Raw genomic sequence first — 23,817 nt, forward strand, 5'->3', positions numbered from 1 at the left:
TGCTGGTGAACACACTGTCAGCTGAAGCGGAACGTGACACGTCAACGGCTCCTTCTTCATTTTCTCCCGCAACTGGGGCTGCCAGGAAAAAACTTAGGTATCCTAAGCAACCCGCTGGCGGTGATGCAGGGCAGGCAGGACCAAGTTTGGACATCTGGTCCGGACTGAAGGACCTGGCAACAATTTCTGACATGTCTACTGTCACTGCATATGATACTGTCACCATTGACAGAATGGTGGAGGATTACATCGGTGACAGCATCCAAGTAGGCATGTCAGACAGTCCATACCTGTACTGGCAGGAAAAAGAGGCAATTTGGAGGCCCCTGTACAAACTGGCTCTATTTTACCTGAGTTGCCCCCCCTCCAGTGTGTACTCCGAAAGAGTGTTTAGTGCAGCCGGGAACCTTGTCAGCGAAAGGCGTAGGAGGTTGCTTCCACAGAATGTGGAGAAGATGATGTTCATCAAAATGAATTATCAGCTCTTCCAGGGAGACCAGCCTCCAGAAGGTACAGAGGGACCTGTGGTGGTGGATTCAAGTGGGGACGAGTTAATACTTTGTGAGGATGAGGATGTACACACTGAAGAGGGTGAGGAATCGGTGGATGAGGAGGATGAGGATGACATCTTGCCTCCGTAGAGCCAGTTTGTGCAGGGACACATTAATTGCCAGCTTGTTTTGTGGGGGCCCAAACGAACCAATCATTTCAGCCACAGTTGTGTGGCAGACCCTGGCGCTGAAATGATTGATTTGTTAAAGTGTGCATGTCCTGTTTATACAACATAAGGGTGGGTGGGAGGGCCCAAGGACAATTCCATCTTGCACCTCTTTTTTTCTTTGCATTATGTACAGTTTGGGGCCTAGTTTTTCTAACTGCCATCCTGCCTGCCACTGCAGTGTCACTCCTAGATGGGTCACGTGTTTGTGCCGCCCACTCGTGTCGCTTAGCATAGTCATCCAGCTACCTCGGTGCAACCTTTTGGACATAAAAACACTATTGTGAGGTGTGAGGTGTTCAGAATAGACTGGAAATGAGTGGAAATTAAGGTTATTGAGGTTAATAATAGCATAGGAGCAGAAAAACCTACAAATTCTGTGATTTTAGCTGTTTTTATGCTTTTTTTCAAAAAAATACAGATCCAAAACACAAAACCCAGAACCCAAAACACGGAAGGGTGGTTTTGGCAAAACCAATCCAGATCCAAAACACGAAGAAAGATCCAGATCCAAAACCAAAACACAAAACACGAAAAGTGGCCGGTGCACACCCCTATTTATAATTATCAATGTAGAAAGAAAAGGCTGTATGTGGTTGCGCAAAAACCTACAGCCCCTGTATGCACAAAGAAAAGAGAGTCTCACTAAACTCTTTACAAGTAATATAGCAGAAATAGGTTTGTGCCACAAGATGGCGGTGGATATACAAATAAAATATAAAATAAGAAGAAAGTAAATACTTAGGGCCTGATTCAGACCCACTCGCGAGCGGCTGTCCGCTCGCAAGTGGGTCGATGTTATGGACTGAGCATGCGCACGACGGAGGGAGCTCCGTCGTGCGCATGCGCCAGACGCGACGAGCGAAGGAAAGTCCTTTGCTTGTTGTGTCCGATCAAAGGGGGCGTGCTGTCAATGTTGATTGACAGCACGCCCCCTTTGGTGGGCGTGCCGGGGGCGTGCCTCCCTGACGGGGGCGTTCCCACGGGAACGCCTCCCGTCAGAAGCCGGCCCACTGACATCACTAGTGATGTCAGTGGGAGTGATTTTGGCTCTGATAGAGCCAAAATCACTCCGGAGCTTGCGGTTGAAAACCTCAACCGCAGGCTTCGGCTCGCAAATTCGATGGTCGCGATGGTCTCGACCATCGCGGCCATCACAATGCACGCTCGTATAGCCTGTGGGTGGTGACCCACAGCTATACGAGCGTCCAGGAGGACGCTCCATGAAAATGGAGCCCGGCCCTCATTAAGAGCGTGCGCTCTGCTCAGAGCGTACGGCTCTGAATGAGGGCCTTAATACAGTCCCCTGTTTTGTAGATTTTCAAGAAGTCATGGTAAACTCCATACGGTACATAAGAAAAAACACATAATACCAAAAATCTCTTAAAACAATAATTAATCTGAGTTCAGTCCATAAAATATCTGTGCAGAATGAAGATCTGGATATAAATGAATAGAAAAAAGGTACTTCGTACCTAACTTACATCCAGCGTATGCTGTAGGTGCTCATCAAGGTTTCTTTATATATAATCAGATCTCCCATCAGCTCTTTATCACAAAAATGTTCATCCTCATAATAAAAGAGAGGAATAGTGTATGTAGCCAAAAGGTATCGTTTATTTACAAGAAACCAACAAAACACAACATAACATTAAAAGATGACAACCTGATGTAGTTTGGCAGTAGAGTCCGGAATCTACTGTCACCTTCAGTGTCAATCCTCAATCATCCAACAGTATCACAGCAAGCCCCGTACAAACGCGTTTCGATCCCTCTATGTGGATCTTTTTCAAGGTGTGTCTTTTTCTATTAATTTTACATCTATGAAGTGAATCTATTGGATAGCTAAAGATACCCAGATGAGCATATACTCGCATCTTGTCATGTGAGTTTTGGTACGCACTTACTGAATATATCCAGATCTTCATTCTACACAGATATTTTATGGACTAAACTCAGATTTATTATTGTTTTAAGAGATTTTTGGTATTATGTGTTTTTTTCTTATGTACCTTATGGAGTTTACCATGACTTCTTGAAAATCTACAAAACAGGGGACTGTATTAAGTTTCTCTTGAAAAAGGAATAAGTATTTGCTTTCTTCTTATGTTATATTTTATTTTTATATCCAGCGCCATCTTGTGGCACAAACCTATTTCTGCTTTATTATTATTTATAATTAAAATATTTTTTGACATAGCTGGTTTAGTAATAATTAATTTATTCACAGGTGTCCCACAGCGCTGTTATTTCTTTCTTTTTTGCATAGCCTACTGTACCTTCCTTTTCTTTGTTTAAGACCTTTGTTACCGCTTTTGATACCGTCGATAGCATGAAGTGTGGCTAGCCAAGATTAAAACATATTTTTTAAATTAAAATTGATTAAAATCACAATTTCTTCTTGAGACTCTGTATGTTAGTGTATATAAAGTGGCACGGAAAAGTATGTGAACCTTTTGGAATTATCTGGATTTCTTGGTCATAAAATGTGACACAAGAATGGACAAAAACAGTTTTCTTACACAAACTGTAGACACATGACAGTGCTTTTCTTGTCCATGTTAAATACATCTTTGTAACATTCAAATTAAAGAGTGAAAAAAGTTTGTGAACCCCTTAGGCTTAGGAAAAATCTCAGGAGCTATTTAACCTGGGGGTAGATTTACTAAATCAGATTTTAGCTATCATTTCTCTAATGCATCCTAGAAAATGGTAGACAGGATCTGATTGGTTGCTATGGGAAACATCACCAATTGTTTGTTTTAGAAGCTTTAGTAAATCTACACACTCGAGTTAAAGCAATGATTCAAGAATGGAGGAGTGATTAGCGTTGCCCAGCCCTATAAAAACTGCTAAAAAATCTTGAGTTTATAATTTCTAGGAAGCTTTGCCTGATGGAAATCATTGCCTGAAGGAAATCATTGCCTGATTGAAATCATTGCCTGATTGAAATCATTGCCTGATGGGAAGCATCGCCTGATGGAAGCAACGCCTGATGGAAATCATTGCCTGATGGGAAGCATTGCCTGATGGAAATCATTGCCTGATGGGAAGCATTGCCTGATGGGAAGCATCGCCTGATGGAAATCATTGCCTAATGGGAAGCATCACCTGATGGAAGCATCGCCTGATGGAAATCATTGCCTGATGGGAAGCATTGCCTGATGGGAAGCATTGCCTGATGGAAATCATTGCCTGATGGGAAGCATTGCCTGATGGAAATCATTGCCTGATGGAAATCATTGTCTGATGGGAAGCATTGCCTGATGAAAATCATTGCCTGATGGGAAGCATTGCCTGATGGGAAGCATTACCTGAAGGGAAGAATTGCCTGATTGAAATCATTGCCTGATGGGAAGCATTGCCTGATGGGAAGCATTACCTGATGGGAAGCATTGCCTGATTGAAATCATTGCCTGATGGGCAGCAGTGCCTGATGGAAGCATTGCTTGATGGAAATCATTGCCTGATGGGAAGCATTGCCTGGTGGAAATTATTGCCTGATGGGCAGCATTGCCTGATGGAAGCATTGCCTGATGGAAATCATTGCCTGATGGGAAGCATTGCCTGATGGAAATCATTGCCTGATGAGAATCAGCAACTGATGGAAAGCATTGCCTGATGGGAATCAGCGACTGAGGGTAAGCATTGCCTGATGGGAATTAGCGCCTGATGGGAATCAATGACTGATAGGAAGCATTGCCTGATGGGAATCAGCAACTAATCGGAAGCATTGCCTGATGGGAATTAGCGACTTGAAGCACTGACTGATGAGAAGCTTTGCCTGATGGGAAGCATTGCCTGATGGGAAGCAGCTTTGCCTGCATAAAGCTGGAAAGAGTTCTATTGCCTGATGGGAATCAGCGACTGGAAGCACTGACTGATGGGAAGTATTGCCTGATGGGAAGCATTGCCTGATGGGAAGCATCGCCTGATGGAAGCATTGCCTGATGGAAGCATCGCCTGATGGAAATCATTGCCTGATGGGAAGCATCACCTGATGGAAGCATTGCCTGATGGAAACATTGCCTGATGGAAATCATTGCCTGATGGGAAGCATAGCCTGATGGAAATCATTGCCTGATGGGAAGCATCGCCTGATGGCAATCATTGCCAAATGGGAAGCATCGCCTGATGGAAGCATCGCCTGATGGAAATCATTGCCTGATGGGAACCATTGCCTGATGGGAAGCATTGCCTGATGGGAAGCATTGCCTGATGGAAATCATTGCCTGATGGGAAGCATTGCCTGATGGAAATCATTGCCTGATGGGAAGCATCGACTGATGGAAGCATCGCCCGATGGAAATCATTGCCTGATGGAAACATTGCCTGATGGAAATCATTGCCTGATGGGAAGCATCGCCTGATGGAAATCATTGCCTGATGGGAAGCATCGCCTGATGGAAATCATTGCCTAATGGGAAGCATCGCCTGATGGAAGCATCGCCTGATGGAAATCATTGCCTGATGGGAACCATTGCCTGATGGGAAGCATTGCCTGATGGGAAGCATTGCCTGATGGAAATCATTGCCTGATGGGAAGCATTGCCTGATGGAAATCATTGCCTGATGGGAAGCATCGACTGATGGAAGCATCGCCTGATGGAAATCATTGCCTGATGGGAATCATTGCCTGATGGAAGCATCGCCTGATGGAAATCATTGCCTGATGGGAAGCATTGCCTGATGGAAGCATTGCCTGATGGAAATCTTTGCCTAATGGGAAGCATCGCCTGATGGAAGCATCGCCTGATGGAAATCATTGCCTGATGGGAAGCATTGCCTGATGGAAGCATTGCCTGATGGAAATCATTGCCTAAGGGGAAGCATCGCCTGATGGGAAGCATTGCCTGATGGAAATTATTGCCTGATGGGAAGCATTGCCTGATGCAAATCATTGCCTGATAGGAAGCATTACCTGATGGAAATCATTGCCTGATGGAAATCATTGCCTGATGGGAAGCATTGCCTTATGGAAATCATTGCCTGATGGGAAGCATTGCCTGATGCGAAGCAGCTTTGCCTGCATAAAGCTGGAAAGAGTTCTATTGCCTGATGGGAATCAGCAACTGGAAGCACTGACTGATGGGAAGTATTACCTGATGGGAAGCATTGCCTGATGGGAAGCATCGCCTGATGGAAGCATTGCCTGATGGAAGCATTGCCTGATGGAAATCATTGCCTAATGGGAAGCATCGCCTGATGGAAGCATCGCCTGATGGAAATCATTGCCTGATGGGAAGCATTGCCTGATGGGAAGCATTGCCTGATGGAAATCATTGCTTGATGGATATCATTGCCTGATGGGAAGCATTGCCTGATGGAAATCATTGCCTGATGGGAAGCATTACCTGATGGGAAGCATTGCTTGATTGAAATCATTGCCTGATGGGCAGCATTGCCTGATGGAAGCATTGCCTGATTGAAATCATTGCCTGATGGGAAGCATTGCCTGATGGAAATCATTGCCTGATGAGAATCAGCGACTGATGGAAAGCATTGCCTGATGGGAATCAGCGACTGATGGGAAGCATCGCATGATGGGAATCAGCGACTGAGGGTAAGCATTGCCTGATGGGAATTAGTGACTGATGGGAATCAGCGACTGATGAGAAGCATTGCCTGATGGGAATCAATGACTGATAGGAAGCATTGCCTGATGGGAATCAGCAACTAATCGGAAGCATTGCCTGATGGGAATTAGCGACTGACGGGAAGCATTGCCTGATGTAAACATTGCCTGATGGGAATCAGCGACTGGAAGCACTGACTGATGGGAAGCATTGCCTGATGGGAAGCATTGCCTGATGGAAGCATTGCGTGATGGAAGCATCGCCTAATGGAAATCATTGCCTGATGGGAAACATTGCCTGTTGGGAAGCATTGCCTGATGGGAAGCATCGCCTGATGGGCAGCATTGCCTGATGGGAAGCATTGCCTGATTGAAATCATTGCCTGATGGGACGCATTACCTGATGGGAAGCATTGCCTGATTGAAATCATTGCCTGATGGGAAGCATTGCCTGATGGGAAGCAGCTTTGCCTGCATAAAGCTGGAAAGAGTTCTATTGCCTGATGGGAATCAGCAACTGGAAGCACTGACTGATGGGAAGTAATACCTGATGGGAAGCATTGCCTGATGGAAAGCATCGCCTGATGGAAGCATTGCCTGATGGAAGCATTGCCTGATGGAAATCATTGCCTAATGGGAAGCATCGCCTGATGGAAGCATCGCCTGATGGAAATCATTGCCTGATGGGAAGCATTGCCTGATGGGAAGCATTGCCTGATGGAAATCATTGCTTGATGGAAATCATTGCCTGATGGGAAGCATTGCCTGATGGAAATCATTGCCTGATGGGAAGCATTACCTGATGGGAAGCATTGCTTGATTGAAATCATTGCCTGATGGGCAGCATTGCCTGATGGAAGCATTGCCTGATGGAAATCATTGCCTGATGGGAAGCATTGCCTGATGGAAATCATTGCCTGATGAGAATCAGCAACTGATGGAAAGCATTGCCTGATGGGAATCAGCGACTGATGGGAAGCATCACCTGATGGGAATCAGCGACTGAGGGTAAGCATTGCCTGATTGGAATCAGCGACTGATGAGAAGCATTGCCTGATGGGAATCAATGACTGATAGGAAGCATTGCCTGATGGGAATCAGCAACTAATCGGAAGCATTGCCTGATGGGAATTAGCGACTGATGGGAAGCATTGCCTGATGGAAACATTGCCTGATGGGAATCAGCGACTTGTAGCACTGACTGATGAGAAGCTTTGCCTGAAAGGAAGCATTGCCTGATGGGAAGCAGCTTTGCCTGCATAAAGCTGGAAAGAGTTCTATTGCCTGATGGGAATCAGCGACTGGAAGCACTGACTGATGGGAAGCATTGCCTGATGGGAAGCATTGCCTGATGGGAAGCATCGCATGATGGAAGCATTGCCTGATGGAAGCATCGCCTGATGGAAATCATTGCCTGATGGGAAGCATCGCCTGATGGAAATCATTTCCTGATGGGAAGCATTGCCTGATGGGAAACCTATAAGAGAGGTCTTCTATATGTGATATACTCTGACCCAATTTTGGGCTTAATGAACACTTAATCACAACATTTCATTAATTAGTAATCACATATATTGCTCCAGCGAATAATTAATTAATTTTGCTTATGCAACATAGCATTTGCTTTATGTGAATAAAAACATTCTTTGCTCTCCCAGCGGCAATACAGATATACTTTATTAATAGATGGTGTATTTTTAGGTGGATATATATGATCTATGACTTGAAATGCTTACAGAGACACATACAATTCACTATATATTTTAGTTTGGTATGGAATTATTGATACCATATTTAATTTCACTTTAGTTTTGCTTTTTAAAACATTTAAATAAAAGTTATATTTTATAAAGGATTCATTAGTGCGCCAACAAAGAGGACATTCTTGTTCTCTTTCTTTTTTCCTGATGGGAAACATCGCCTGATGGAATCATTGCCTGATGGAAATCATTGCCTGATGGGAAGCATTGCCTGATGGGAAGCATCGCTTGATGGATATCATTGCATGATGGAAATCATTGCCTGATGGGAAGCATTACCTGATGGGAAGCATTGCCTGATGGAAGCATTGCCTGATGGGCAGCTTTGCCTGATGGAAGCATTGCTTGATGGAAATCATTGCCTGATGGGAAGCATTGCCTGATGGGAAGCATCGCTTGATGGAAATCATTGCCTGATGGAAATCATTGCCTGATGGGAAGCATTGCCTGATGGGAAGCATCGCTTGATGGAAATCATTGCATGATGGAAATCATTGCCTGATGGGAAGCATTACCTGATGGGAAGCATTGCCTGATTGAAATCATTGCCTGATGGGCAGCTTTGCCTGATGGAAGCATTGCTTGATGGAAATCTTTGCCTGATGGGAAGCATTGCCTGATGGGAAGCATCGCTTGATGGAAATCATTGCATGATGGAAATCATTGCCTGATGGGAAGCATTACCTGAGGGGAAGCATTGCCTGATTGAAATCATTGCCTGATGGGCAGCTTTGCCTGATGGAAGCATTGCTTGATGGAAATCATTGCCTGATGGGAAGCATTGCCTGTTGCGAAGCATTACCTGATGGGAAGCATTGCCTGATTGAATTCATTGCCTGATGGGCAGCATTGCCCGATGGAAGCATTGCCTGATGGAAATCATTGCCTGATGGGAAGCATTGCCTGATGGAAATCATTGCCTGATGAGAATCAGCAACTGATGGAAAGCATTACCCGATGGGAATCAGCGACTGATGGGAAGCATCGCCTGATGGGTATCAGCGACTGAGGGTAAGCATTGCCTGATGGGAATTATCGACAGATGGGAATCAGCGACTGATGAGAAGCATTGCCTGATGGGAATCAATGACTGATAGGAAGCATTGCCTGATGGGAATCAGCAACTAATCAGAAGCATTGCCTGATGGGAAGCATTGCCTGATGGAAACATTGCCTGATGGGAATCAGCGAATTGAAGCACTGACTGATGAAAAGCTTTGCCTGATGGGAAGCATTGCCTGATGGGAAGCAGCTTTGTCTGCATAAAGCTGGAAGGAGTTCTATTGCCTGATGGGAATCAGCGACTGGAAGCACTGATTGATGGGAAGCATTGCCTGATGGGAAGTATACGCCTGATGGAAGCATTGCCTGATGGAAGCATTGCCTGATGGAAATCATTGCCTGATGGGAAGCATCGCCTGATGGAAATCATTGCCTGATGGGAAGCATCGACTGATGGAAATCATTTCCTGATGGGAAGCATTGCCGTATGGAAATCATTGCCTGATAGGAAGCATTGCCTGAGGGGGAAGCATCGCCTGATGGAAGTATCGCCTGATGGGAAGCATTGCCTGATGGGAAGCATCGCCTGATGGAAGCATCGCCTGATGGAAATCATTGCCTGATGGAAGCATCGCCTGATGGGAAGCATTGCCTGATGGGAAGCATTGCCTGATGGAATTCATTGCCTGATGGGAAGCATTGCCTGATGGGAAGCATTGCCTGATGGAAGCATCTCCTGATGGAAATCATTACCTAATGGGAAGCATCGCCTGATGGAAGCATCGCCTGATGGAAATCATTGCCTGATGGGAACCATTGCCTGATGGGAAGCATTGCATGATGGAAATCATTGCCTCATGGGAAGCATTGCCTTATGGAAATCATTGCCTGATGGGAAGCATTGCCTGATGGAAATCATTGCCTGATGGGAAGCATTGCCTGATGGAAATCATTGCCTGATGGGAAGCATTGCCTGATGGGAAGCATTTCTTGATGGGAAGCATTGCCTGATTGAAATCATTGCCTTATGGGCAGCATTGCCTGATGGATGCATTGCCTGATGGAAATCATTGCCTGATGGGAAGCATTGCCTGATGGGAAGCATTGCCTGATTGCAATCATTGCCTGATGGGCAGCATTGCCTGATGGAAGCATTGCCTGATGGAAATCATTGCCTGATGGGAAGCATTGCCTGATGGAAATCATTGCCTGATGAGAATCAGCGACTGATGGAAAGCATTGCCTGCTGGGAATCAGCGACTGATGGGAAGCATCGCATGATGGGAATCAGCGACTGAGGGTAAGCATTGCCTGATGGGAATTAGCGACTGATGGGAATCAGCGACTGATGAGAAGCATTGCCTGATGGGAATCAATGACTGATTGGAAGCATTGCTGATTGGAATCAGCAACTAATCGGAAGCATTGCCTGATGGGAATTAGCGACTGACGGGAAGCATTGCCTGATGTAAACATTGCCTGATGGGAATCAGCGACAGGAAGCACTGACTGATGAGAAGCTTTGCCTGATGGGAAGCATTGCCTGATGGGAAGCAGCTTTGCCTTCTTAAAGCTGGAAAGAGTTCTATTGCCTGATGGGAATCAGCGTCTGGAAGCACAGACTTATGGGAAGCATTGCCTGATGGGAAGCATTGCCTGATGGAAATCATTGCCTGATGGGAAGCATTGCCTGTTGGGAAGCATTGCCTGATGGGAAGCATCGCCTGATGGAAATCATTGCATGCTGGAAATCATTGCCTGATGGGAAGCATTGCCTGATGGAAGCATTGCCTGATGGGTATCAGCAACTGATGGGAAGCATTGCCTAAAAGGAATCATTGCCTGACGGGAAGCATTGCCTGATGGAAATCATTGCCCGATGGAAGCATTGCCTGATGGGAATCAGAGACTGATGGTAAGCATTGCCTAAAAGGAATCATTGCCTGATAGGAATCAGCGACTGATGGTAAGCATTGCCTGATCGGAATCAGTGACTAATGGGAAGCATTGCCTGATGGGAATCAGAAACTAATCGGAAGCATTGCCTGATGGGAATTAGCGACTGACGGGAAGCATTGCCTGATGTAAACATTGCCTGATGGGAATCAGCGACTGGAAGCACTGACTGATGGGAAGCATTGCCTGATGGGAAGCATTGCCTGATGGAAGCATTGCGTGATGGAAGCATCGCCTAATGGAAATCATTGCCTGATGGGAAACATTGCCTGTTGGGAAGCATTGCCTGATGGGAAGCATCGCCTGATGGGCAGCATTGCCTGATGGGAAGCATTGCCTGATTGAAATCATTGCCTGATGGGACGCATTACCTGATGGGAAGCATTGCCTGATTGAAATCATTGCCTGATGGGAAGCATTGCCTGATGGGAAGCAGCTTTGCCTGCATAAAGCTGGAAAGAGTTCTATTGCCTGATGGGAATCAGCAACTGGAAGCACTGACTGATGGGAAGTAATACCTGATGGGAAGCATTGCCTGATGGAAAGCATCGCCTGATGGAAGCATTGCCTGATGGAAGCATTGCCTGATGGAAATCATTGCCTAATGGGAAGCATCGCCTGATGGAAGCATCGCCTGATGGAAATCATTGCCTGATGGGAAGCATTGCCTGATGGGAAGCATTGCCTGATGGAAATCATTGCTTGATGGAAATCATTGCCTGATGGGAAGCATTGCCTGATGGAAATCATTGCCTGATGGGAAGCATTACCTGATGGGAAGCATTGCTTGATTGAAATCATTGCCTGATGGGCAGCATTGCCTGATGGAAGCATTGCCTGATGGAAATCATTGCCTGATGGGAAGCATTGCCTGATGGAAATCATTGCCTGATGAGAATCAGCAACTGATGGAAAGCATTGCCTGATGGGAATCAGCGACTGATGGGAAGCATCACCTGATGGGAATCAGCGACTGAGGGTAAGCATTGCCTGATTGGAATCAGCGACTGATGAGAAGCATTGCCTGATGGGAATCAATGACTGATAGGAAGCATTGCCTGATGGGAATCAGCAACTAATCGGAAGCATTGCCTGATGGGAATTAGCGACTGATGGGAAGCATTGCCTGATGGAAACATTGCCTGATGGGAATCAGCGACTTGTAGCACTGACTGATGAGAAGCTTTGCCTGAAAGGAAGCATTGCCTGATGGGAAGCAGCTTTGCCTGCATAAAGCTGGAAAGAGTTCTATTGCCTGATGGGAATCAGCGACTGGAAGCACTGACTGATGGGAAGCATTGCCTGATGGGAAGCATTGCCTGATGGGAAGCATCGCATGATGGAAGCATTGCCTGATGGAAGCATCGCCTGATGGAAATAATTGCCTGATGGGAAGCATCGCCTGATGGAAATCATTTCCTGATGGGAAGCATTGCCTGATGGGAAACCTATAAGAGAGGTCTTCTATATGTGATATACTCTGACCCAATTTTGGGCTTAATGAACACTTAATCACAACATTTCATTAATTAGTAATCACATATATTGCTCCAGCGAATAATTAATTAATTTTGCTTATGCAACATAGCATTTGCTTTATGTGAATAAAAACATTCTTTGCTCTCCCAGCGGCAATACAGATATACTTTATTAATAGATGGTGTATTTTTAGGTGGATATATATGATCTATGACTTGAAATGCTTACAGAGACACATACAATTCACTATATATTTTAGTTTGGTATGGAATTATTGATACCATATTTAATTTCACTTTAGTTTTGCTTTTTAAAACATTTAAATAAAAGTTATATTTTATAAAGGATTCATTAGTGCGCCAACAAAGAGGACATTCTTGTTCTCTTTCTTTTTTCCTGATGGGAAACATCGCCTGATGGAATCATTGCCTGATGGAAATCATTGCCTGATGGGAAGCATTGCCTGATGGGAAGCATCGCTTGATGGAAATCATTGCATGATGGAAATCATTGCCTGATGGGAAGCATTACCTGATGGGAAGCATTGCCTGATGGAAGCATTGCCTGATGGGCAGCTTTGCCTGATGGAAGCATTGCTTGATGGAAATCATTGCCTGATGGGAAGCATTGCCTGATGGGAAGCATCGCTTGATGGAAATCATTGCCTGATGGAAATCATTGCCTGATGGGAAGCATTGCCTGATGGGAAGCATCGCTTGATGGAAATCATTGCATGATGGAAATCATTGCCTGATGGGAAGCATTACCTGATGGGAAGCATTGCCTGATTGAAATCATTGCCTGATGGGCAGCTTTGCCTGATGGAAGCATTGCTTGATGGAAATCATTGCCTGATGGGAAGCATTGCCTGATGGGAAGCATCGCTTGATGGAAATCATTGCATGATGGAAATCATTGCCTGATGGGAAGCATTACCTGAGGGGAAGCATTGCCTGATTGAAATCATTGCCTGATGGGCAGCTTTGCCTGATGGAAGCATTGCTTGATGGAAATCATTGCCTGATGGGAAGCATTGCCTGTTGCGAAGCATTACCTGATGGGAAGCATTGCCTGATTGAATTCATTGCCTGATGGGCAGCATTGCCCGATGGAAGCATTGCCTGATGGAAATCATTGCCTGACGGGAAGCATTGCCTGATGGAAATCATTGCCTGATGAGAATCAGCAACTGATGGAAAGCATTACCCGATGGGAATCAGCGACTGATGGGAAGCATCGCCTGATGGGTATCAGCGACTGAGGGTAAGCATTGCCTGATGGGAATTATCGACAGATGGGAATCAGCGACTGATGAGAAGCATTGCCTGATGGGAATCAATGACTGATAGGAAGCATTGCCTGATTGGAATCAGCAACTAATCAGAAGCATTGCCTGATGGGAAGCATTGCCTGATGGAAACATTGCCTGATGGGAATCAGCGAATTGAAGCACTGACTGATGAGAAGCTTTGCCTGATGGGAAGCATTGCCTGATGGGAAGCAGCTTTGTCTGCATAAAGCTGGAAGGAGTTCTATTGCCTGATGGGAATCAGCGACTGGAAGCACTGATTGATGGGAAGCATTGCCTGATGGGAAGTATACGCCTGATGGAAGCATTGCCTGATGGAAGTATTGCCTGATGGAAATCATTGCCTGATGGGAAGCATCGCCTGATGGAAATCATTGCCTGATGGGAAGCATCGACTGATGGAAATCATTTCCTGATGGGAAGCATTGCCGTATGGAAATCATTGCCTGATTGGAAGCATTGCCTGATGGGAAGCATCGCCTGATGGAAGTATCGCCTGATGGGAAGCATTGCCTGATGGGAAGCATCGCCTGATGGAAACATCGCCTGATGGAAATCATTGCCTGATGGAAGCATCGCCTGATGGGAAGCATTGCCTGATGGGAAGCATTGCCTGATGGAATTCATTGCCTGATGGGAAGCATTGCCTGATGGGAAGCATTGCCTGATGGAAGCATCTCCTGATGGAAATCATTACCTAATGGGAAGCATCGCCTGATGGAAGCATCGCCTGATGGAAATCATTGCCTGATGGGAACCATTGCCTGATGGGAAGCATTGCATGATGGAAATCATTGCCTCATGGGAAGCATTGCCTTATGGAAATCATTGCCTGATGGGAAGCATTGCCTGATGGAAATCATTGCCTGATGGGAAGCATTGCCTGATGGAAATCATTGCCTGATGGGAAGCATTGCCTGATGGGAAGCATTTCTTGATGGGAAGCATTGCCTGATTGAAATCATTGCCTTATGGGCAGCATTGCCTGATGGATGCATTGCCTGATGGAAATCATTGCCTGATGGGAAGCATTGCCTGATGGGAAGCATTGCCTGATGGGAAGCATTGCCTGATTGCAATCATTGCCTGATGGGCAGCATTGCCTGATGGAAGCATTGCCTGATGGGAAGCATTGCCTGATGGAAATCATTGCCTGATGAGAATCAGCGACTGATGGAAAGCATTGCCTGCTGGGAATCAGCGACTGATGGGAAGCATCGCATGATGGGAATCAGCGACTGAGGGTAAGCATTGCCTGATGGGAATTAGCGACTGATGGGAATCAGCGACTGATGAGAAGCATTGCCTGATGGGAATCAATGACTGATTGGAAGCATTGCTGATTGGAATCAGCAACTAATCGGAAGCATTGCCTGATGGGAATTAGCGACTGACGGGAAGCATTGCCTGATGTAAACATTGCCTGATGGGAATCAGCGACAGGAAGCACTGACTGATGAGAAGCTTTGCCTGATGGGAAGCATTGCCTGATGGGAAGCAGCTTTGCCTTCTTAAAGCTGGAAAGAGTTCTATTGCCTGATGGGAATCAGCGTCTGGAAGCACAGACTTATGGGAAGCATTGCCTGATGGGAAGCATTGCCTGATGGAAATCATTGCCTGATGGGAAGCATTGCCTGTTGGGAAGCATTGCCTGATGGGAAGCATCGCCTGATGGAAATCATTGCATGCTGGAAATCATTGCCTGATGGGAAGCATTGCCTGATGGAAGCATTGCCTGATGGGTATCAGCAACTGATGGGAAGCATTGCCTAAAAGGAATCATTGCCTGACGGGAAGCATTGCCTGATGGAAATCATTGCCCGATGGAAGCATTGCCTGATGGGAATCAGAGACTGATGGTAAGCATTGCCTAAAAGGAATCATTGCCTGATAGGAATCAGCGACTGATGGTAAGCATTGCCTGATCGGAATCAGTGACTAATGGGAAGCATTGCCTGATCGGAATTAGTGACTGGAAGCACTAACTGATGAGAAGCTTTGCCTGATGGGAAGCAGCTTTGCCTGCATAAAGCTGGAAAGAGTTCCAAAATTATTTCTTAAATCCTTGAACAGGAAGACAAAATGTCTATAAAGAGAAAGCAGTGTTTTCGCTCTCCCTAGAACAGGGGTCAGGGAACTTTTTTACCTTTTAACCCAAAATATATTTAGATACGCCGACGTTGCCCCCTTGATTTGAAAGGAAGGAAATCATATAGTAGTGCCCCCATATAATGCCCATGTAGAAGTGCCCCCATAGTTATGCCCCTGTAGTAGTGCCTCCATATAATGCCCCTGTAGTAGTGCCCCTATATAATACTCCTGTAGTAGTGCCCCCATAGTTATGCCCCTGTAGTAGTGCCCCCATATAATGCCCCTGTAGTAGTGCCCCCATAGTTATGCCCCTGTATTAGTGCCCCCATATAATGCCCCTGTAATAGTGCACCCATAGTTTTGCCCCTATAGTAGTGCCCCCCATAGTTATGCCCCTGTAGTAGCGCCCCCATAGTTATGCCCCTCTACTTGTGCCCCCATATAATGCCCCTGTATTAGTGCCCCCATAGTTATGCCCCTGTAGTAGTGCCCCCATGTAATTCCCCTATAGTAGTGCCCCCATAGTTATGCCCCTGTAGTAGTGCCCCCATATAATGCCCCTGTAGTAGTGCCCCCATAGTTATGCCCCTGTAGTAGTGCCCCATATAATGCCCCTGTAGTAGTGCCCCCATAGTTATGCCCCTGTAGTAGTGCCCCATATAATGCCCCTGCAGTAGCGCCCCCATAGTTATGCCCCTGTAGTAGTGCCCCCATATAATGCCCCTGTAGTAGTGCCCCCATAGTTATGCCCCTGTAGTAGTGCCCCCATATAATGCCCCTGTAGTGCCGCTTGTACAAAAAAAAAAACACTTACCTTAAAGCCATTCACACCAGACATCCCAAGAACATTGCTGACCTGAAACAGTTTTCTAAGGAGGAATGGCCCAAACTTCCTCCAGACTGTCGTGCAGGTCTGATCCACAGGATCTACAGGAAACATTTGGTTATTGAGAGGAGGGTCAACGTATTTAAATCAAAAGGTTCACATACTTTTTCCTCTCTACATGGTGTGTTCAATAAAGACATCTAAACGTATAATGTGTTTGTTATTAATTTGTCTCATATCTATCTATCATGTTTTTGTAATTATTTTCTCTTTGTCTCCCTCCCTCTCTCTCTCTTTCTCTCTCTCTCTCTGTGTAGTTGTACAACGCCTTTCCGTCTGTTATGCGCTGGTTCCCTGGATTTATCAAAACCATTTCTGACAATTTAAATGAAATGCACAGTTTCATCAGAGAGACCTTCACCACCCAGAAGAAACAACTGGATGTTAATGACCAGAGGAATCTTATCGACAAGTTCTTGGTGAAACAACAGGAGGTAATGCGGCACTCGCCTCTTACTTTTTGAATCAGACTTATTGATTTCTGAACCAGTAACAAACACAAAGGGTGGATGCAGGACAGTTGGAGTACCGACCGCCGGCTTCCCGGCTGTCAAATCCCGGGCAAGGTACTAATGACAGGCATCGAAAACCCGACGCCTGTTATTAGACCTACGCCGGGAGCCTGACACCCGGCATACCGAACGAAGGTAAGCCGGGCGCCAGGTGCGGACAGCCGCGGGGGGGAGGGTTAGGTTTTAGGGCTCCTGGGGGGACTTAGGGTTAGGCACCCCTCGGGAGGGTTAGGTTTAGGCTAGGGGAAGGGGGGGTTAGGGTTAGGCACCCCCGGGGTAAGGTTAGGGTTAGGCACCCCTGGGGGGAGGTTAGGGTTAGGCACCCCCTGGGAGACTTAGGGTTAGGCTGCGGGGAAGGGGGGGTTAGGTTTAGGCACTTAGGGGGGGTTAGGGTTAGGCACTTGGGGGGGAGGTTAGGGTTTGGCACTTGGGTGGAGGTTAGGGTTAGGCACTTAGAGGAGGGTTAGGGTTGGGCACTTGGGGGGGAGGTTAGGGTTAGGCACTTGGGGGGAGGTTAGGGTTAGGCACTTGGGGGGAGGTTAGGGTTAGGCACTTGGGAGGGAGGTTAGGGTTAGGCACCCCTAAGGGAGGGTTAGGGGGGGAAATATGGTAAGTTATACCCCTACAAGTTAAGTAAGTAAGTAAATATACCCCTACAAGTTATTGTATAGGTAAAGATAGGATTTTATAGGATTTGAGTCCACAGATAATTTTTGTCAAATATATGATCACATATTTTAAATATACATATACCATATAGTAATTCTTTGACATGTTGTGTGATAAACATATACTGTACATAAAGAATATAGCAGTTCTTTATGACATATTGCGTGATAAACATATACTGTACATATAGAATATAGCAGTTCTTTATGACATATTGCGTGATAAACATATACTGTACATATAGTATATAGCAGTTCGTTATGACATATTGCGTGATAAACATATACTGTACATATAGTATATAGCAGTTCTTTATGACATATTGCGTGATAAAAATATACTGTACATATAGAATATAGCAGTTCTTTATGACATATTGCGTGATAAACATATACTGTACATATAGAATATAGCAGTTCTTTATGACATATTGCATGATAAACATATACTGTACATATAGAATATAGCAGTTCTTTATGACATATTGCGTGATAAACATATACTGTACATATAGTATATAGCAGTTCGTTATGACATATTGAGTGATAAACATATACTGTACATATAGTATATAGTAGTTTTTTATGACTTATTGCGTGATAAACATATACTGTACATATAGAATATAGCAGTTCTTTATTACATATTGTGTGATAAACATATACTGTACATATAGTATATAGTAGTGCTTTAAGGATGCAGGTGCGGCTACAGCCCACACATTTCACAAAGACAGAAAAAAAAAGAAGCATTTTTTTATTGTTTGTGGAGCGCACTTTGAGGGTTACACCACCCTTTAACAGACAGACGCACGCTTGTCGCTGCTGCTTTGAGGACAGTATAATATGCAGTGACACTGTCCACAGCCGAGTGAGAAAATGGCGCTGACGCGGGTACCTTATATAGGATCCAAAACCCGCGAGACTCGGAAGGCGGGATGATGACGTTTTGCCTCGATTTCAGAATCCGAGTCAGGCGGGAAAAGTCGAGCCTGACTCGGATCTGCCTCGGATCGGGGGGGTTCGGATTTCAGAAATCCGAACCCGCTCACCCCTAATATATATATATATATATATATATATATATATACATACAGTATATTAATATGTATGTATGTGTATGTGTATATATCTATATTCTATATATATGTAAACATGCATATGTGTATGTATGTATATAAAATATATATATAGTATATATTAGGGGTGAGCGGGTTCGGATTTCTGAAATCCGAACCCCCCCGAGCCCCCCCGATCCGAGTCCGATCCGAATCAGGCTCGACTTTTCCCGCCTGACTCGGATCTGAAATCGAGGCAAAACGTCATCATCCCGCCTTCCGAGTCTCGCGGGTTTTGGATCCTATATAAGGTACCCACGTCGGCGCCATTTTCTCACTCGGCTGTGGACAGTGAAGAGGGAGGGTGGGAGTTAGGGCTGTGTAGTGTAGTGTAGTGTAGTGCTGCTGTTGTCCACTACTTCAAAGTCCATAGGGGCTGGCTGTGTTGTGCTGTGCTGCTGTTGTTAATAGGGGCTGTGTCCACTACTTCAAAGTCCATAGGGGCTGGCTGGACTGTGTTGTGCAGTCAGTTCTCCATAGGGGCTGTGTCCACTCCAAAGTCCTGTGCAGTGTCCCAGTCCTAAAGAGGTGCTGTAGTGTTGTCCAGGGGGTGCTCTGTCCATCAGGGGTGCTCCCCCCAAGTGCTAAAAAAATAATATATTTTCTGTGTTTGTGAATTGTGTGCGCAGTAGCCGCACGTGCATCAACAAAGTAGTGCCAAGCGTGCGCCTGTGTCATAAGTAAAGGGCCGGCTGGCTTGACCGTTAAAGGGTGCTGTAACCCCCGAAAGTACACTCCAGTCCAAACCAAAAAAAAATTATTTTCTGTGTTTGTGAATTGTGTGCGCAGTAGCCGCACGTGCATCAACAAAGTAGTGCCAAGCGTGCGCCTGTGTCATAAGTAAAGGGCCGGCTGGCTTGACCGTTAAGGGTGCTGTAACCCCCGAAAGTACACTCCAGTCCAAACCAAAAAAAAAATTATTTTCTGTGTTTGTGAATTGTGTGCGCAGTAGCCGCACGTGCATCAACAAAGTAGTGCCAAGCGTGCGCCTGTGTCATAAGTAAAGGGCCAGCTGGCTTGACCGTTAAAGGGTGCTGTAACCCCCAAAGTACACTCCAGTCCAAACCAAAAAAAAATTTATTTTCTGTGTTTGTGAATTGTGTGCGCAGTAGCCGCACGTGCATCAACAAAGTAGTGCCAAGCGTGCGCCTGTGTCATAAGTAAAGGGCCGGCTGGCTTGACCATTAAAGGGTGCTGTAACCCCCGAAAGTACACTCCAGTCCAAACCAAAAAAAAAATTATTTTCTGTGTTTGTGAATTGTGTGCGCAGTAGCCGCACGTGCATCAACAAAGTAGTGCCAAGCGTGCGCCTGTGTCATAAGTAAAGGGCCGGCTGGCTTGACCGTTAAAGGGTGCTGTAACCCCCAAAGTACACTCCAGTCCAAACCGAAAAAAAATTATTTTCTGTGTTTGTGAATTGTGTGCGCAGTAGCCGCACGTGCATCAACAAAGTAGTGCCAAGCGTGCGCCTGTGTCATAAGTAAAGGGCCGGCTGGCTTGACCGTTAAAGGGTGCTGTAACCCCCGAAAGTACACTCCAGTCCAAACCAAAAAAAAAATTATTTTCTGTGTTTGTGAATTGTGTGCGCAGTAGCCGCACGTGCATCAACAAAGTAGTGCCAAGCGTGCGCCTGTGTCATAAGTAAAGGGCCGGCTGGCTTGACCGTTAAAGGGTGCTGTAACCCCCAAAGTACACTCCAGTCCAAACCGAAAAAAAATTATTTTCTGTGTTTGTGAATTGTGTGCGCAGTAGCCGCACGTGCATCAACAAAGTAGTGCCAAGTGTGCGCCTGTGTCATAAGTAAAGGGCCGGCTGGCTTGACCGTTAAAGGGTGCTGTAACCCCCGAAAGTACACTCCAGTCCAAACCAAAAATAAAATTATTTTCTGTGTTTGTGAATTGTGTGCGCAGTAGCCGCACGTGCATCAACAAAGTAGTGCCAAGCGTGCGCCTGTGTCATAAGTAAAGGGCCGGCTGGCTTGACCGTTAAAGGGTTCTGTAACCCCCAAAGTACACTCCAAACCAAAAAAATATATATTTTCTGTGTTTGTGACTTGTGTGCACTGTGGCTGCACGTGCATCAACAAAGGAGCAGCGCCAAGCGTGCGCCTGTGTCCCATAAGTAAAGAGCCGGCTGGCTCATTTCTTAAAGGGTGGTGTAACCCACAAAGTGCACTACTCTCCAGCAAAAATAAAAAAATATTTTCTGTGTTTGTGTGCGCTTTAGCCGCACGTATATATATCAATATAACATAAATGGAGGACCAAACTTTCTCTGATAAAAATAAAATAGGGAAAGATCAAGAACCACTTCCTACTAGTGCTGTTGCTGCTGCTGGGAGTTGTTCATCATCCCAGAGAGGAAGTAGGAACATCACTACTTTTACTAAACAATTGACCCTCCAACAGTCCCTAGCGATGAGGATGAAGTACGACAGCAGTCATCCTGAAGCAAAACGTATAACTGAGGCCTTGACTGCTATGTTGGTGTTAGACGTGCGTCCGGTATCCGACATTAGTGCAGTGGGATTTAGACAATTGATGGAGGTAGTGTGTCCTCGGTTCCAAATCCCGTCTAGATTCCACCTGCATCCTCAAAGCAGCAGCGACAAGCGTGCGTCTGTCTGTTAAAGGGTGGTGACACCCTCAAAGTGTGCTACAGAAACAATTAAAATATTGTTCTTTTTTTTTCTGTCTTTGTGAAATGTGTGGGCTGTAGCCGCACCTGCATCCTTAAAGCAGCAGCGACAAGCGTGCGTCTGTCTGTTAAAGGGTGGTGACACCCTCAAAGTGTGCTCCACAAACAATAAAAATATTCTTCTTCTTTTTTCTGTCTTTGTGAATTGTGTGGGCTGTAGCCGCACCTGCATCCTTAAAGCAGCAGCGACAAGCGTGCGTCTGTCTGTTAAAGGGTGGTGTAACTCACGAAGTGCTCCAAAAAATAAAAAACTATTTTTTTAATGTGTTTGTGACTTGTGTGCGATGTAGCCGCACTTGCATCCTCAAAGCAGCAGCGACAAGCGTGCGTCTGTCTGTTAAAGGGTGGTGACACCCTCAAAGTGTGCTACACAAACAATAAAAATATTCTTCTTTTTTCTGTCTTTGTGAATTGTGTGGGCTGTAGCCGCACCTGCATCCTTAAAGCAGCAGCGACAAGCGTGCGTCTGTCTGTTAAAGGGTGGTGACACCCTCAAAGTGTGCTACACAAACAATTAAAATATTGTTCTTTTTTTTTCGGTCTTTGTGAAATGTGTGGGCTGTAGCCGCACCTGCATCCTTAAAGCAGCAGCGACAAGCGTGCGTCTGTCTGTTAAAGGGTGGTGACACCCTCAAAGTGTGCTACACAAAGAATAAAAATATTCTTCTTCTTTTTTCTGTCTTTGTGAATTGTGTGGGCTGTAGCCGCACCTGCATCCTTAAAGCAGCAGCGACAAGCGTGCGTCTGTCTGTTAAAGGATTACATCGGTGACAGCATCCAAGTAGGCATGTCAGACAGTCCGTACCTGTACTGGCAGGAAAAAGAAGCAATTTGGAGGTCCCTGTACAAACTGGCTCTATTTTACCTGAGTTGCCCCCCTCCAGTGTGTACTCCGAAAGAGTGTTTAGTGCAGCCGGGAACCTTGTTAGCGAAAGGCGTAGGAGGTTGCTTCCACAAAATGTGGAGAAGATGATGTTCATAAAATGAATGATCAACTCTTCCAGGGAGACCAGCCTCCAGAACGTACAGAGGGACCTGTGGTTCCAGCAGGGACGAATTAATACTCTGTGAGGATGAGGATGTACATAACACTGAAGAGGGTGAGGAATCTGTCGATGAGGAGGATGAGGACGACTTCTTGCCTCCGTAGAGCCAGTTTGTGCAAGGACAGATTAATTGCCAGCTTGTTTTGTGGGGGCCCAAACGAACCAATCATTTCAGCCACAGTTGTGTGGCAGACCCTGGCGCTGAAATGATTGGTTTGTTAAAGTGTGCATGTCCTGTTTATACAACATAAGGGTGGGTGGGAGGGCCCAAGGACAATTCCATCTTGCACCTCTTTTTTTTCTTTGCATTATGTACAGTTTGGGGCCTAGTTTTTCAATGCCATCCTGTCTGCCACTGCAGTTTCATGCCTAGATGGGTCACGTGTTTGTGCCGCCCACTCGTGTCGCTTAGCATAGTCATCCAGCTACCTCGGTGCAACCTTTTGGACATAAAAACACTATTGTGAGGTGTGAGGTATTCAGAATAGACTGGAAATGAGTGGAAATTAAGGTTATTGAGGTTAATAATAGCATAGGAGCAGAAAAACCTACAAATTCTGTGATTTTAGCTGTTTTCATGCTTTTTTTCAAAAAAATACAGATCCAAAACACAAAACCCAGAACCCAAAACACGGAAGGGTGGTTTTGGCAAAACCAATCCAGATCCAAAACACGAAGAAAGATCCAGATCCAAAACCAAAACACAAAACACGAAAAGTGGCCGGTGCACACCCCTAGTATATATATATATATATATATGTATATAGACACATATGCATGTATACAAATATATGTATGCATGCATGCATACATTATATATACATATGCATATATACATACATATTTGTATACTGTATATATAATATATACTGTATATTTTATATACATGTTATATAGGTCATATGTATATATCATGTATAAATCACGTATATAAACTTACTTTAATATGTTATATGTTCTTTATTATTCGGCTGGTGCCTACCTGCTGCTGCAGCACACA

The 23,817-nt window shown here is 45.4% G+C and overlaps 1 protein-coding gene across 1 annotated transcript in view; it reads left to right on the forward strand.

The window, feature by feature from the left end:
• LOC148533769 (cytochrome P450 2C5-like) overlaps positions 1–23,817 on the forward strand; it is an 89,683-nt gene that overhangs the window by 44,199 nt on the left and 21,667 nt on the right. Inside the window, exon 6 of the mRNA XM_088467250.1 lies at positions 17,034–17,210. Within this exon, the coding sequence (XP_088323376.1) occupies positions 17,034–17,210 (177 nt within the window). The remainder of the gene's footprint in view (positions 1–17,033; positions 17,211–23,817) is intronic.

The sequence above is a fragment of the Taudactylus pleione genome, unplaced genomic scaffold (genome assembly GCF_031769625.1).
Source record: "Taudactylus pleione unplaced genomic scaffold, aTauple2 ptg000070l, whole genome shotgun sequence".
Classification (NCBI taxonomy): domain Eukaryota; kingdom Metazoa; phylum Chordata; class Amphibia; order Anura; family Myobatrachidae; genus Taudactylus; species Taudactylus pleione.